The following is a 15,099-nucleotide window of genomic DNA, read 5'->3' on the forward strand; positions in this document are numbered from 1 at the left end:
CCCTAAGAAGCAGCATGGGAAGCAGCATGGTGTAGTGGATGGAGCACGGGCCTGCGAGTCAGAAGGTCATGGGCTCTAATCCCGGCTCTGCCACTTGTCTTCTGCATGACTTTGGGCAAGTCACTTCACTTCTCAGTGCCAGTTCCCTCATCTGTAAAATGGGGATTGAGGCTGTGAGCCCCACGTGGGACAACCTGATTACCTTGTATCTACCCCAGCGCTTAGAACAGTGCTTGGCACATAGTAAGCGCTTAACAAATACCACCATTATTATTGCTCAGTCGGCACATAACGTCCCATGGGCCAAGTGGAGATGAAGGTGTTTAGCATCTCTGAAACCAGGAGACTTTGTTCTTGGGATAACTGCCCAAGGTGGTGGCCTCGGGGTTTGTGGATAATGATGCCTTGAGCAGGAATTGCCCCATCAACCCCTCTCACTTCAAATGATACATTTTTACCTTTGTGAGCAGTGAGCAGATCACTACGCAGCTTTTGAGGGTGGAAACAGGCTGCTCATTCCCAGTTTCTTTCGTGGGCTTCTTCTCTGCCTCCCACTTCCTAAACGTGGGAGTCCCTCAAGGCTCAGTTTTGGGTCCCCTTCTATTCTCCATCTACAGCCACTCCCTCGGAGAATTCATTCGCTCCCATGGCTCCAACTATTATCTCTACGTGGATGATTCCCAAATCTATGTCACCAGTCTTTTATTTCTCCTCTGCAGGTCTCGCATTTCCTCCTGCTTTCAGGACAGCTCTACTTGGATGTTCCGCCGACATCTTAAACTTAACATGCCCCAAACAGAACGTCTCATCTTCCCACCCAAATTCTTGTCCTCCCCTGACGTTCCCATCACTGTAGACAGCACCACTATTCTTCTTGTCTCACAAGCCTGGAAGCTTGGCATTATCCTTGACTCATCTCTCTCATTCAGCCCACGTATTCGATCTGTCTCCAGATCCTGCCCGTTCAATCTTTGCAACAGCTCTAAAATCCACCCTTTCCTCTCCATCCAAACTGGTACCACGTTGATGCAAGCAATTACCCTATCCTGCCTTGATTATGCATCAGCCTCCTCGCTGACCTCCCTGCCTCCTTTCTCTCCTCACTCCAGTCCATACTTCACTCTGTTGCCCGGAACATTCTTCCGCAAAACTGTTTGGTCCATGTTTCCCCACTCAAGAACCTTTAGGGGTTGCCCATCCACCTCTGCATCACACAGAAACTCCTTACCATTGACTCGAAAGCAATCACCTTGCCCCCTCCTAGATTTCCAACTACAATCCAGCCCACACACTTTGCTCCTCTAATGCCAATCTACTCACTGTACCTCAATCTTGTCTATCTCACTGCAGACCCTTTGTCCATGTCCTGCCTCTGGCCTGGAACTACTTCCCCCTCCTTATCTGACAGACGATCACTCACTCACCTTTGAAGTCTTATTAAGATCGCATCTCCTGCAAGAGGCCTTCCCCGACTAAGCCCTCATTTCCCCTACTCCCTCTCCCTTCTGCAGTGCCCTTGCACTTGTATATGTACCCTTTATTTACCCCTCCCTCAACTCCGCAGCACTTACATATATATATCTGTAATTTTTTTTGTTGTCTGTCTCCCCCTCTAAACTGTAAGCTCCTTGTGGGCAGGGAATGTGTACCAACTGTTAAATTGTATTCTCCCAAGTGCTTAGTACAGCACTCTGCAAACATTAAGCGCTCAATAAATAAGATTGATTGAGAGTACATGAATATGGTCTTGAAAGCAAGGCATCATAAGGATCCATCATTCTTGAACTGAGAAGAGCACACAGATAGACACTCTTGGTTTTTGAATTGACACCCAATCAAGAATGCTCAGATCACTGCTTGTTCATTAAGTTCGGGAACCAGAGGGCCCGAGAGGGAGGGCTGAAATATAATTGTCCAACACAGTCCAGTTCCATTCGCCCTCCCTTCTGCATTGCCTATGCCCTTTGAGTCTGTGCCCCGAAAGCACTTTGATAATCGCCCCCCCGCCGAGTCCCACAGCACTTGTACACATATTCTTCTACTCTGCCCCATCCCCTATCTGTAATTTATTTTAATGTTGTCCCCCCCACCAGACTATAAGCTTCCTGTGGTAACAAGCCTACCAACTCTATTGTATAGTACTCTCCCCAGTGCTCAGTACAGTGCTCTGCCCACAGTAAACACTCAATAACATTGATTAATTGCTCCAGGTAAACAAAGTGGGTTGGGCCTTGGTCAGACACCCACACCTCCCCCCCCCCACGACCGCCCCATCCACCAAATAATCACGTGACTCAGCCCCAGCTAACCACCTTCGGTGCAGGGAGACCTCTAGCTTCCCACCCATGTGAATTCTTTCTAGATTTTGAAAGTGTGGTTGGTGCTGCTGATGTTGGCCCTGGCCTAGCTGTATCATAGCAGCAAGGAGTTTGGAAATATTCCACCATTCCGGAAGAGGACGCAGATAGCCTGGTAGTCCTGAAAGGTCCGAATCTACGTACTGAGAATTTGGAAATAAGAGTGCAACGTAAGAACCAGGGAAGGAGATGGGGAGCAAGTGGCAGGGCTGGAGGCCAGCATCTCGAAAAGGAGAACACACCAAAGGATGTGGGAGAGACCCTGGGTCCCTCGATACCCACCCCCACCTCACCCCCGCCGCCACCCAGGGAGATTCCAACGGCCGAGCAGGGACATCCAGAACTTTGGACTGACTGGCCTGATGGAGCAGAGGCATAAGAGAAGGTACTGACTGCTTCTCCCTGAAAGGATGTCGGCCAGGCCCAGCATGCTGATTTGCCACAGCCTCGTTTATTGGAGAGAAACACGGAACAGCAGAGTAACCCATTTCAACAGTCGTTATTTATCGGGACCAAGTCCTAATTCATAAGCTTCTTCATCTCAGTGTCCAGGCCCGGGAGGCATTTTCTCCGGCGAGCAGACAACTCGATTTTCTGGACCAGGTCCACGTCCCAGCGATGGGTCACAAAGCTAATCACGGAGCCGGGCACCACACTGCCCACCCGCCCGACTCGCCCCGCCCGGTGGATGTAGTCCTGCAGGGTGAGGGGGAAGTCATAATTGATGACCAATTCGACCTGGATGCTGTCCAGACCCCTAGAAGCGATGTCAGTGCAAAGCAGGATGTCCCGGAAGCCTTTCTGGAAGGACTGGAAGATGCCGGCCCTTAAGGCGGCCGGCATCTCCCCCTGCAGTTTCAAATATCTGATGTTATGCTCATCCAGGACGTGGCTCAGCCAATTCACAGTGCTGGAAGTATTGCAAAACACCACCACGGCCCCCATCGGGTCAGGCCCGCCCTTCGCGTGCTGCTTGAGGATCTGCAGGAGTTCCGCAGCTTTGGCCGCTCCCTTGAGCCGCAGGAACCTCTGCGCCACGTTGGGCATGATGTGGTGCAGCCGGGAGCTGGTGATGGTGGTGAGCCTGCCCAGCTCCGTGAAACCGTCCAGCAGCTGGCCGATGCCCTGGGGCAACGTAGCGGCCACCAGCACCAGTTGCGCTTTGGGGGTGATGCCGGCGGGATCTGGGGTGATCGGGCTCTTCCGCAGGATGTAGTCGACCAGCTCCAGGAAGCTCTGGTCCAGGAGGGTGTCCGCTTCGTCTAGAACTATGAAGCTGAGGTCCCGGAGAGTCACCTGGCGCCGCTTCAGTGCCATCCCCAGGACTCCGGGGGTGGCCACCAGCACGTCCAGGAGGGGGGCCCTGGCCAGCTGGGTCCTGATGCTGCTGCTCCTTCGGTGGCCACCGCCTATCTTCCGCACGGACAAGTCCAAGGTGGGGCTCAGGGCCTCGAGCACGGCCCACACTTGGTTGGCCAGTTCTCGCGAAGGCACAAGCACCAGGCCCCGGGGCTTGGCGACCGCGTGGCGGGTGGCTCCGGGGCTCGGGCGAGGCCGGTGCAGGAGGCGCTGCATTAGCGGCAGCAAGTAGCCCAGGGTCTTGCCGCTGCCCGTTTCGGCGGCCACCAGCGAGTGGCGGCCGCGGAGCAGCGCGGGGATGGCGCGGAGCTGCACGGTGGTGGGGCGGAGGGCGGAGGGCGCGGCCACCTTCAGGGCCTCCAGCAAGGCGGGTTCCAGCCCTAGGGCCTGGAAGCCCTCTCCGGAATCGGGCGTCCCAGCCCCCAGGGCGGGCGCCTCGTCCTGCGAGCGCTCGATGACGAAGTAGTCGCCGAGCGCCTTGCGGTGCTTCCAGCCACGCGAGGCCAGAGTGGCGCTCTCCCACCGGCCCACCGTGAGGCCGGCGGGCTGGCTCAACTGCGGTCGCCGCGCGGAGATGAGCAGCCGGCCCGGCCGCGACAGCCTCGGCTGCGGGCCCTTCGAGCCCGGCCTCCCGGGGGCCCGCTCCTGCCGCAGCTGCAGGGCCCGCGGGATCCGGATCACCGCCAGGGCCGGGGGCCCGGCCGCCGCGGTCGTCTCCAGCCCGCGCCGCAGAAAGAGAGCGGGCAGCCGGCTCAGGCCCATGCTGGCTCGCTCCGCGGGTAGGGCGGGGAGGGGCGGGCCGGCGCACGGCGATGACGGAAGGCGGCGCGTCCTGAGGACGGAGCGCGGAAGCGCGGCGGGGCCGGTGTCCAGTGTGCGGGGGACCGGCGGCGGGTGAGTGCTCCCCGCGGAGAGGCCGTTGCTCTTGTGACGAGGAGCTGGCTGGACAGCACGGCCTGGCGCTCCCTAAGGAGCCTCGTCCCGGTCCGGCTGGCTCATCTTGGCCCCGCGCACCACCCCCGAGGCCTAGCGCCCAGCGTGGGAGGCGGGACAAGGCCCTGCTGAGAGCTCACCTCCTCCAGGAGGCCTTCCCAGAGTGAGCCCCTTCCTTCCTCTCCCCCTCGTCCCCCTCTCCATCCCCCCATCTTACCTTCTTCCCTTCCCCACAGCACCTGTATATATGTTTGTACATATTTATTACTCTATTTATTTTACTTGTACATATCTATTCTATTTATTTTATTTTGTTAGTATGTTTGGTTTTGTTCTCTGTCTCCCCCTTTTAGACTATGAGCCCACTGTTGGGTAGGGACCGTCTCTATATGTCGCCAATTTGTGCTTCCCAAGCGCTTAGTACAGTGCTCTGCACATAGTAAGCGCTCAATAAATACGACTGATGATGATGATGTTTGTACATATTTATTACTCTATTTTACTTGTACATATCTATTCTATTTATTTTATTTTGTTAGTATGTTTGGTTTTGTTCTCTGTCTCCCCCTTTTAGACTGTGAGCCCACTGTTGGGTACGACTGTCTCTGTATGTTGCCAATTTGTACTTCCCAAGCGCTTAGTACAGTGCTGTACACATAGTAAGCGCTCAATAAATACGATTGATGATGATGACAGGGGGACTTGGGGAGGCCGACCCGACGGGAGCGAGTTCGCGCCCCCTCCCTCCATCTGGAGGACGAGGCCAAATCGGGCCAGAGAGGCGGGGACCCCGAGGCCTCCCCGACCGACCCCGAAACGGCAACCGATCCGTGGAGACGGTCTGTTGAGTGCCTACTGCGGCCGCAGCGCTGTACGAAGCGCTTGGGAGAGGCCGATAGAGGCATCCCCTGCCGTCAAGAGAGACGCACGAAAGACAATCATTTACGAGAGGGGGGAGGTGAAGAGCAAGTATGTAACAGGAAGTCGTACGATGACTACATCATTGAAAGTAATCAAGGGGTACATGCGGATCGATGGACGGAAGTAAATATTTAAATGCTGGAGGTGCCTGTTGGATTGCCCCGGGTGGGGAGTTGTGAAGTGTTTCTAAGCGGTCTTGGCTAAGCGCTTATGAGTGGAAAGAGCACGGGCTAGGGAGTCAGAGGACGTGGGTTCTAATCCCGCCTCCGCCACTCGTCTACTGTGTGACCTTGGCAAGCCACTCCTCTCTGCCTTAGTTACCTCATCTGTAAAATGGGGGTTATGACTGTGAGCCCCACGTGGGCCAACCTGATTACCTTGTATATACCTCGGCGCTTAGAACAGTGCTTGGCACGTAGTAGACACTTAACAAATGCCATCATCATTATTACCTCATCTGTAAAATGAGGGTTATGACTGTGAGCCCCACGTGGGCCAACCTGATTACCTTGTATATACCCCGGCGCTTAGAACAGTGCTTGGCACGTAGTAGGCACTTAACAAATGCCATCATTATTATTATTATTATTATTATCATGTGCCAAACGTTGAATTAATTGAGGAAGCTTTCTCGACCACATCCGACCTGATTACCTTCTATCTACCCCAGCGTTTGGCATAGTATCTGGCACATTTTGAGCATTTAACAGATGGCATCATCATTATTATTATTGTTATGTGAGATTTTAGGCCTTGAAGATGGGCCGAGCTGTGATTGACAGTGGGGCAGAGTCATGGGGAGGAGAGTTCCAGGCCCCCCGGGGAAAACATGAGTGAGGAGTTGAGAATGAAGTAAGGTTAGGTGGCTCTGACTCATTTCTACAAACCAAAACAGCTTGATGAGATTTTTTTGATAGGTCAGTAAATTTGGAATATTAGTGGCAAAGTCTTCTCGTCCAGACCCACATTGGCAATTAGGGAGAGCGCCTTATGGCTGGTTGAAATCAGTTTCTCTGATCTTCTGCTTTAGATCACACCGGAGAAGTAATGACTGTGAACAGCGTCAAGCTCTGCTACCGGAACAAAACCATTCTGGCTCCTATGGTGCGAATTGGGTCGTTACCTATGCGTCTGCTTGCCCTGGACCTCGGAGCCGACATTGTCTACAGCGAGGTAAGGAGTTTTCCAAGACCCCCGAGCCTTCATCTCAGCTTCCGGACACTGAATGTGAGACCCAAGGGGAAGCTTATGTTTAGAAAGTTAATGGGGAGCTATCCAATTTGCTCATGCCAAAGGCATCCAGGCTCAGTCCTGATGAATGCCACTGCCGGATCAAGAAGTCACATCCTGAATACCTCTTAGTTTTCAGCCGGAGTTCCCCTCCCTTTGTATCCGGCCAGTCTCCCCAGCTAGGATTTGCCTTTACTGAGGAAGTGGCTGCTGGAAAGGTGGACGGTATGGAAGGTTGCCATTTCATGGGTGCTTCTTGGTGGATGAAGTGGCTCAAAGTCTTTGTGGTAAATTAGCTCCTGGGCTCTGGCTGCTGTGCTTGTTTTGCACAGGTAAAGTGGGGAGAGTGATTCATAACCACAGTTAGCGGCTGTGTGGGTTAAGTGGATATTGCCTTTACAGTTGTTTTGCAAATATCCCACCAGGAAATGGCCTGGAAGTGACATCGTTCCATATTACTTCCTGCAGTACAGTCTGTCACTTGCCCAGATCGAGTGGCTGCCATGGGACCAGATTCATTCTGGGAAAACCAGTTTATGGAAGGAAGAAGACTGTTTGTACTCGCCTCCATGGTGGTGGCTGTTTATTTGAGGAGCAAGGAGCTGTGCCTCTTTTGCCGAACTCAGGTGACTGACCTAGAAGCTTTTCAGAAAAGTTGGGAAGGTAGTGTCTTTGGCTCCAAGCACATTTGATATCAGCAGGTGAAGACAGCGGGGAAAAGAAAAGTAGGGCTTACCTGGATTTAAAAAAAAAAAGATCATCCTGAGAGGAACAATAGGGATGAATTGAAATTGCAAGACTATTATAGGAGCAAAGCAAGGCATTGTAGAATACCTTCAAAAACTGACAGGCTTGGTGTATAACTAAGAAAGCACTAACGTCCAGTTCAACACGTTTCACAGGCTACCTGCAAGAGCTAGCATTTTGTTTAAACAAACTTCCTAGTTCCATTAGGAAACATTAATTTCCGAGAAGTTGTGGCCTTCCGTGAGTTGTTAATTAGAGGTGTGTGAAGCCTCCTAGTGAAGTCAGCATAGGAAAAACTGCCTACCCATTATTAGATTAATCAGGATTCAGGGATCGATGATGGTGTTCCATCTTTCTTTGGCATTTTGAAGAAGAAATTGAAAATAGCATATGGCCTTTTGATTAGAAGGACTGCAATATTGAGTGACTCCTGGAGTAGGATGCTGCCATTATTCTTTCCCAGAAATCGGTGAGACAGGAGGCCAAAGATAGTTTCCAAGAATTATCCAAGAGTATCTATCAGGCTTTCGTTTCAACACCAGAGGAGACTCTTGGATAACCAAAGCAGGAATCAAAAAGAACAATGCTCCCTTTCCTGAGCTAAGGTTTGGGTTTCTAACATCCGCACGTTTTGCTTTGGGAAAAAGAGTTTGCTTGTTTAAATTAGCAAGGTCAGGGAAGAGGTTGAGCAGTCCAGACGTGCATGGATCTGAACTGGTGCCTTTCTCTGCCAAGAAATTTTCTCCAGCTGCTGTGTCTCTAAGTCCAGACACGTCTCACTTGTGGAGGGCTTTGGAGGCATGTACGCGGTGGGTTGGGGCACCCAAGCTTGTTTCTGTGAACTGCTGGGTTTTGGGGAACCCCACCCCCAAGCCTGTTCAGTGGCACAGGACTCACAGGTCAACTCCAGCCCAAACCAGGGTTCATCCTTGCATTCTTTCCTGAGTTAACTTTTCCGCCAACTGAGGTTTCCTTTTGCATTTGTAGGTATTATACGCTGGGAAAGGCTCACGGAGCAAAGCTGTTACAGTGGGATCAGCCAGCTGGTGATAGACACAGGCCTCTTTTCTGACCTGAGCTTCCCCCTGAATCAAACAGTCCACGATTGCATTATTAGAGCCTCACAGAATGTTTGGTTGAGAAGAGTATGTCAATTAATGTGACAGTTATCTGACAAACATAACTCTGTCTTTTGTCTTTCAAATACTAGCCCATACAAACATACCTAGGTTAGGTGGAGAGTGAAAGACATCAAAGGGGGAAAGATGTAAGACTTCTCAGTGACCGACTGTTATGTGCTTTTGTTTTTGCACAGGAGCTGATTGACATAAAGATGCTTCAGTGCAAGAGAGTTGTAAATGGTAAGTGAAATGGTTGCCTTAGGTTTTGGGAGGTTTGTTTAGAGTGCCGGGATTGTATCCACTGCCTATATTGTGCTGTACTCTCTCAAGCACTTAGTACAGTGCTGTGCGCACAGTGAGTGCTCAATAAGTAATAATAATAACAATGATGGTGTTTGTTAAGCGCTTACTATGTGCCAAACACTGTTCTGAGTGCTGGGGTAATAATAATAATAATGGTATTAAGTGCTTACTATGTGCAAAGCACTGTTCTAAGTGCTGGGGAGGTTACAAAATGATCAGGTTGTCCCATAGGGGGCTCACAGTTTTAATCCTCATTTTACAGATGAGGTAACTGAGGCACAGAGAAGTTGTGACTTGCCTAAAGTCACACAGCTGACAATTGGTGGAGTCGGGATTTGAACCCATGACCTCTGACTCCAGAGCTCATGCTCTTTCCACTGAGCCACACTGCTTCTCTAAGAAGGGTAGATACAAGGTAATGAGGTTTTCTCACATGGGGCTCACAGTTTTAATCCCCGTTTTATAGATGAGGTCACTGAGGCACAGAGAAGTGAAGTGGCCTGCCCAAGGTCACACAGCAGACAAGTGGCGGAGCCGGGATTAGAACCCATGTCCTCTGACTCCCAAGTCCGTGCTGTTTCCCCGAAGCCACACTGCTTCTCCATTTCGGACATTTGTTGAGCACCTGCTTTATGCAAAGCATTTGACTGTACTGAGTGCTGGGCAAAAGGGCTGGTATGGTGAGTGGTCCCTGGCTATCGGGAGGTTCCCAGTCAAAACTGGGCAAATTCTGAAAAGGGCAGCATTACAATAACGGTAACAACCAGAGAAGCAGTAGTACATTGCTGCTGGGAGAAAATATTCCTCTGGTTCCTTAACTCTCCTGCCGACTTTCCACCACTTGTGCTGTGTGACCTTGGGCTAGTTACAAAATTGTAGTTCCCAAGCGCTTAGTACAGTGCTCTGCACACAGTAAGCGCTCAATAAATACGATTGAATGAATGAATGAAAATATTTGGACTGTTAACTTGTTGTGGGCAGGGAACGTGTCTGCAAATTCTGTTGCATTGTACTCTCCCAAGTGCTTAGTACAGTGCTCGGCACATAATAAGCGCTCAATAAATACCATTGATTGTAAAATGGGGATTAAATTCCAGTTCTCCCTCCTACTTAGACTGCGAGTCCCATGTGGGACAGGGACTGTGCCTGACCTAATTAACTTGCAATAATAATAATAGTAATAATAATTATGGTATTTGTTAAGCACTTACTATGTACCAAGCACTGTTCTAACCTACCCCAGCGCTTAGAAGTGTGTTTGACACATAAGCACTTAGCAAATACCAAAAAAAAGGTTTCCGTGGTCTAAACGGTCACAACCGTCTCAGCGTTCTAAATATCAGCACACTTTTTTAAGGTCAGCACGTGGAGGAGGAACAGTGAGCCTTGTTGTTCGTTTGGATGAATTTATAGTTAATATTCTTTTTGGAGTACCTGTGAAAGCCTCATGAGAGCCATTGGCGGTTTCCTTAAGAGAGTGGCGATAGCATTTTTATAAATTGAGGCATCATCTAAATTGAAAATTCCCGGAGATACCTTTCATCCTAGATTGGAATCCTTTGGCATCACATTTATGTCAGTGATTTCTGTGGGGCCCTGGGTGCTGCTCTCCAATCTGTTTCCATCAGCATCTGGAAGCTTCATTGTGATTGTTGCTGACTGTCTAACTGGGGCACCGGATTGAAGCGTGTGGGGGGAGGGGCGGGGGGAGAAGTGGAGCAAGCCGCCACCCCCATTCAGTTCAGCTGATTAAGTAAAGCCCCCTAGCCATCAGACCTGTGAAAGTGAAGTAGGCACAATATGTTTCCCCAAAGCACTGAAAGAATTAGAACTGTTTCTTTTCAGCAGAAGCCTTTTACAAAGCCCTTTTAAAATCTAGACTCTGCTGCACTGGCAGTGTCGGAGAAAGCTCCCGGGAGCTTCCCAAGGTAGATCCCTACAAAATGTGGGGCGCCAAAGGAACGTGTGCGTGTGTCACGTCCCTGCTCTGTCACAGAGATCAGCTGAGGGGACTGACTCAGTAGCTGTTTGAACCAGCAGAGGATAGGGAGAGAAGGTAGGAAAGTCTCTGACTCTACAGAATATAGAGCTTCCTAGAAACTGCCTCTTTTTTGATAAGCTTTGGGAGGACTGCTTGGAAACTGGGCTACTCTTCTAAGTAGGCCAATTGGCATTTCGTACTTAGAAGAAAGGAGTGGGGCTGGACTAGCTGCCTGTGTAGCAGGCAGCGCTAAGCCAAGAATTCTTTCCGAGAGAGGAGCTGTTTGTAAGTCATACAGCCTGAGACTGTTGTGTGCCAAGTCGTTCCCACCACTTAGGGTGTGTACGTCTAAAAGTTCAGAGCAGGCCCAAGACACAGTTGAGGCGTCCAGGAGAAATCTTTTTCTTTATCGTGTTCCTGTATATCATCAACAACATCATCAATCGTATTTATTGAGCGCTTACTGTGTGCAGAGCACTGTACTAAGCGCTTGGGAAGTACAAGTTGGCAACATATAGAGACAGTCCCTACCCAGCAGTGGGCTCACAGTCTAAAAGGGGGAGACAGAGAACAAAACCAAACATACTAACAAAATAAAATAAATAGAATAGATATGTACATGTAAAATAAATAGAGTAATAAATATGTACAAACATATATACATATATACAGGTGCTGTGGGGAAGGGAAGGAGGTAAGATGGGGGGGATGGAGAGGGGGGCGAGGGGGAGAGGAAGGAAGGGGCTCAGTCTGGGAAGGCCTCCTGGAGGAGGTGAGCTCTCAGTAGGCCTTGAAGAGAGGAAGAGAGCTAGCTTGGCGGATGGGCAGAGGGAGGGCATTCCAGGCCCGGGGGATGACGTGGGCCGGGGGTCGATGGCGGGACAGGTGAGAACGAGGTACGGTGAGGAGATTAGCAGCAGAGGAGCGGAGGGTGCGGGGTGGGCTGTAGAAGGAGAGAAGGGAGGTGAGGTAGGAGGGGGCTAGGTGATGGAGAGCCTTGAAGCCCAGGGTGAGGAGTTTCTGCCTGATGCGCAGATTGATTGGTAGCCACTGGAGATTTTTGAGGAGGGGAGTAATATGCACAGGGCATTTCTGGACAGAGGTAATCCGGGCAGCAGCATGAAGAATGGATTGAAGTGGGGAGAGACACAAGAATGGGAGATCAGAGAGAAGGCTGATGCGGTAGTCCAGACGGGATAGGATGAGAGCTTGAATGAGAAGGGTAGCAGTGTGGATGGAGAGGAAAGGGCGGATCTTGGCAATGTTGCGGAGCTGAGACCGGCAGGTTTTGGTGACGGCTTGGATGTGAGGGGTGAATGAGAGAGCGGAGTCGAGGATGACACCAAGATTGCGGGCTTGTGAGACGGGAAGGATGGTCGTGCTGTCAACAGAGATGGGAAAGTCAGGGAGAGGGCCAGGTTTGGGAGGGAAGACAAGGAGTTCAGTCTTCGACATGTTGAGCTTTAGGTGGCGGGCAGACATCCAGATGGAGATGTCCTGAAGGCGGGAGGAGATGCGAGCCTGGAGAGGGGGGAGAGAACAGGGGCAGAGATGTAGATCTGGGTGTCATCAGCGTAGAGATGATAGTTGAAGCCATGGGAGCGAATGAGGTCACCAAGGGAGTGCGTGTAGATCGAGAACAGAAGGGGACCAAGCACTGAACCTTGGGGAACCCCCACAGTAAGAGGATGGAAGGGGGATATGTGCACAGTGAGACTTTTTTATTGGCGATGGCAACGCTTGGGCTTCCTCAGCTCCAGTTCATCAAAATAGGATACGCTTCCTCTGTAATTGTATCCCTCTTGGCTTTTCCTTTTCTACACAGAGGTCCTGAATACCATCGACTTTGTAGCTCCCAATGAGAGGATCATTTTCCGAACCTGTGAAAGAGAGCGTGATCATGTTGTCTTCCAAATGGTAAGGAACTGAGAGCATCTACTTTTCAGATGAGGCTGAAAAGCCAGATGCATATTTCCTCACCCTTATGTTGCTCAATTACATTTCAGATGTAGAACTTTCCTTCTGAATCACAAGGTTTAAAATGCTCCGGTTAAAGGCTCATTCGTGCATTCCGTAAAACTTCCGAGGTAGTTTTACGGTGGTTCTGTAGAGAGAGGGGGGACCAAGGTCTTCAGCTTCCATTCTCTACTTCTTCAGCTTCTGGTAACTGATTGTCCTGGTGTGTTACAACAGTTTTGATGATTGTGATCAATCACGGTAGGAACTTGTATCTAGATGAGTATGATCCCAGCAGCAGAGCAAAGATTTCCATACAAAATGCAGCATGTCACTGCGACGGTCCAGCAGGTTAGCCCACCACATAAAAGAGGGGAAAAAAGCCCAGAGATTTCTAAAACGGAGTTTGCTCACATCTCAGCTCCCTCCCTCCATCTCCCTTGTTCCTTCCCCCGGAAAAGGGGAAAAGCTGTTTTACATAGGATGTCGGTCACTCAACTACTGACTGACACAACCAATTACAGGGGAGGAATTGGGTAAGAAGGAGGGGGGCACCAGGAAAGTTGCGGAACACTCCCCCCTCCCCCCCAAGTTTTTAGGAGAATCAATCCTTACCAGGTTTCCCAATCAATCAATCAATCAACCATTGATATTTATTGAATGCTTACTATGTGCAGAGCACTTTACTATGTGCTTGAGAAAGTACAATATGCTAGAGTAGGTAGACATGACCCCTGCCCACAAGGAGCTTGCAGTCTATAGGAGTGATGAGAAAGGAAGTCTGAAATTGGTGTTTGCCAGGAACGCTAATGGTCAGTAAGGCGAACTCCCTGACCAGGCAGGTCCTGTGGATACAGTGTGGGCACTGAAAAGCTGCTCAGGGAGATATGTCTCTCTCCCCCTCTAGGCCATAAGCTCGTTGTGGGCAGGGAATAGGTCTGTTATATTGTAGTCTCCCAAGTGCTTAATACAGTGTTCTGCACACAGTAAGAGCTCAATAAATACGATTGATTGATTGATTGGAATAGTGGCAATATTGTTTCTGACCAAAGAGTGTGCCCGGGCAGTCTCTAGGGGTGGCACCTACTAATTTGGTGATTCACTATCACAAGAGGGAGTGGGCATTTGGCATTCCTCTAAGCCTCAGCAGCCTGGCCTGCGGGTGCGAGCCTAGCGGGCTGAGCCCCAGATACTTCCTGGGTGCTTTGGGGGTTTCAGAATGCTGTTTTAAAACTTGAGGGTGGTAGAAAACTACTAGGGCAATCTCAGGGTGCCCTAGTGAAGAACCCCAAGAGAGCCCCTTCCCTGGATGTAAATTGCCATGGTCACTCGGGCCCTGGTGTGAGAAACGGAGCATCCAACCTCAAAAGTGACCGAAGATGTCACGGCCACGTCCTTTTAAGTGTCGCAAATATGATGTGGCTTGCTCTATTCCAAATCGTCAGAAATTCTCACCACAACTGGCCACAGGGTTTAGCTCCCAGAACAGATCTTCCCTCCCCTCAATGGGATGTCCTGCTTTTTTCATCCATGGTTTACACACTCAGGACCCAAGTTTGGGGCCATGAGTTGCGGGTTTTGAAGTTGACAGTGCTGTGCACATAGTAAGCGCTCAATAAATACGATTGATGATTCAAGAGCCGATAATCTGTATTGTACTACCCAAGACATTTATTCAAGTCAGGGTATACCATATGCCTGCTGTACTCTTCTACGTTTCAACTTACAAGGAAAGACATCATCAAAAAGTTTAGTGTGATTCATTTTTTACAGATTGGTGATGGGTTTTTTCCTCAGGATCCACTAATAAGTAGGGTATGGATTGATGAAAGAGTCCAATCAAATGAGGTTGTTTAACGTTTCTGGGTGTGCCTGTAGGGAACTGGAATACTGAACTCTTCAGTCGTTTTTGTCACTTGCAAAAGCTGGGCAAGAGGAATATTGTCAAGTGAATTCTTGCCGGGCAGATTTTCTTGTAACCGAATCATAAAAATTAAAATTAAATAATCCTGAAGTTTAAACCACATTTTTACCCAAATTAAAATACCTGATAATTAGCCCTCCAAATGGTGTTTTTTTGATCCACCCCAAATCTGTGACCTACTAGTATACCTTTTGTCATGTCCTATCATTATAAAAGAATTGTAACCAGATCCACCCCTTCACTGAGAATGGCTGTGTGCTTGTGTCA

At 50.0% G+C, this 15,099-nt stretch overlaps 2 protein-coding genes across 4 annotated transcripts in view; one reads left to right on the forward strand and one right to left on the reverse strand.

The window, feature by feature from the left end:
• Positions 1-2,788: 2,788 nt before the first annotated feature.
• Positions 2,789-4,478, reverse strand: DDX28 (DEAD-box helicase 28). The gene has a single exon (XM_038739845.1). It carries the CDS (start codon positions 4,476-4,478, stop codon positions 2,877-2,879), a length of 1,602 nt encoding a protein of 533 aa, XP_038595773.1. The 3' UTR covers positions 2,789-2,876.
• A 104-nt stretch (positions 4,479-4,582) lies between these two features.
• DUS2 (dihydrouridine synthase 2) overlaps positions 4,583-15,099 on the forward strand; it is a 47,600-nt gene continuing 37,083 nt past the window's right edge. For 2 of the 3 annotated variants that reach the window (XM_038772742.1, XM_038772744.1), the window contains exons 1-4: positions 4,685-4,812; positions 6,601-6,743; positions 8,863-8,908; positions 12,778-12,869. In XM_038772742.1, the coding sequence (XP_038628670.1) occupies positions 6,618-6,743; positions 8,863-8,908; positions 12,778-12,869 (264 nt within the window). In that variant the 5' untranslated portion in view covers positions 4,685-4,812; positions 6,601-6,617. Of the gene's footprint in view, positions 4,611-4,684; positions 4,813-6,600; positions 6,744-8,862; positions 8,909-12,777; positions 12,870-15,099 lie in introns of those variants that run through there. The other variant, XM_038772743.1, reaches the window with a different exon arrangement.

This window comes from Tachyglossus aculeatus, chromosome X1, assembly GCF_015852505.1.
Source record: "Tachyglossus aculeatus isolate mTacAcu1 chromosome X1, mTacAcu1.pri, whole genome shotgun sequence".
In the NCBI taxonomy this organism is placed as follows: domain Eukaryota; kingdom Metazoa; phylum Chordata; class Mammalia; order Monotremata; family Tachyglossidae; genus Tachyglossus; species Tachyglossus aculeatus.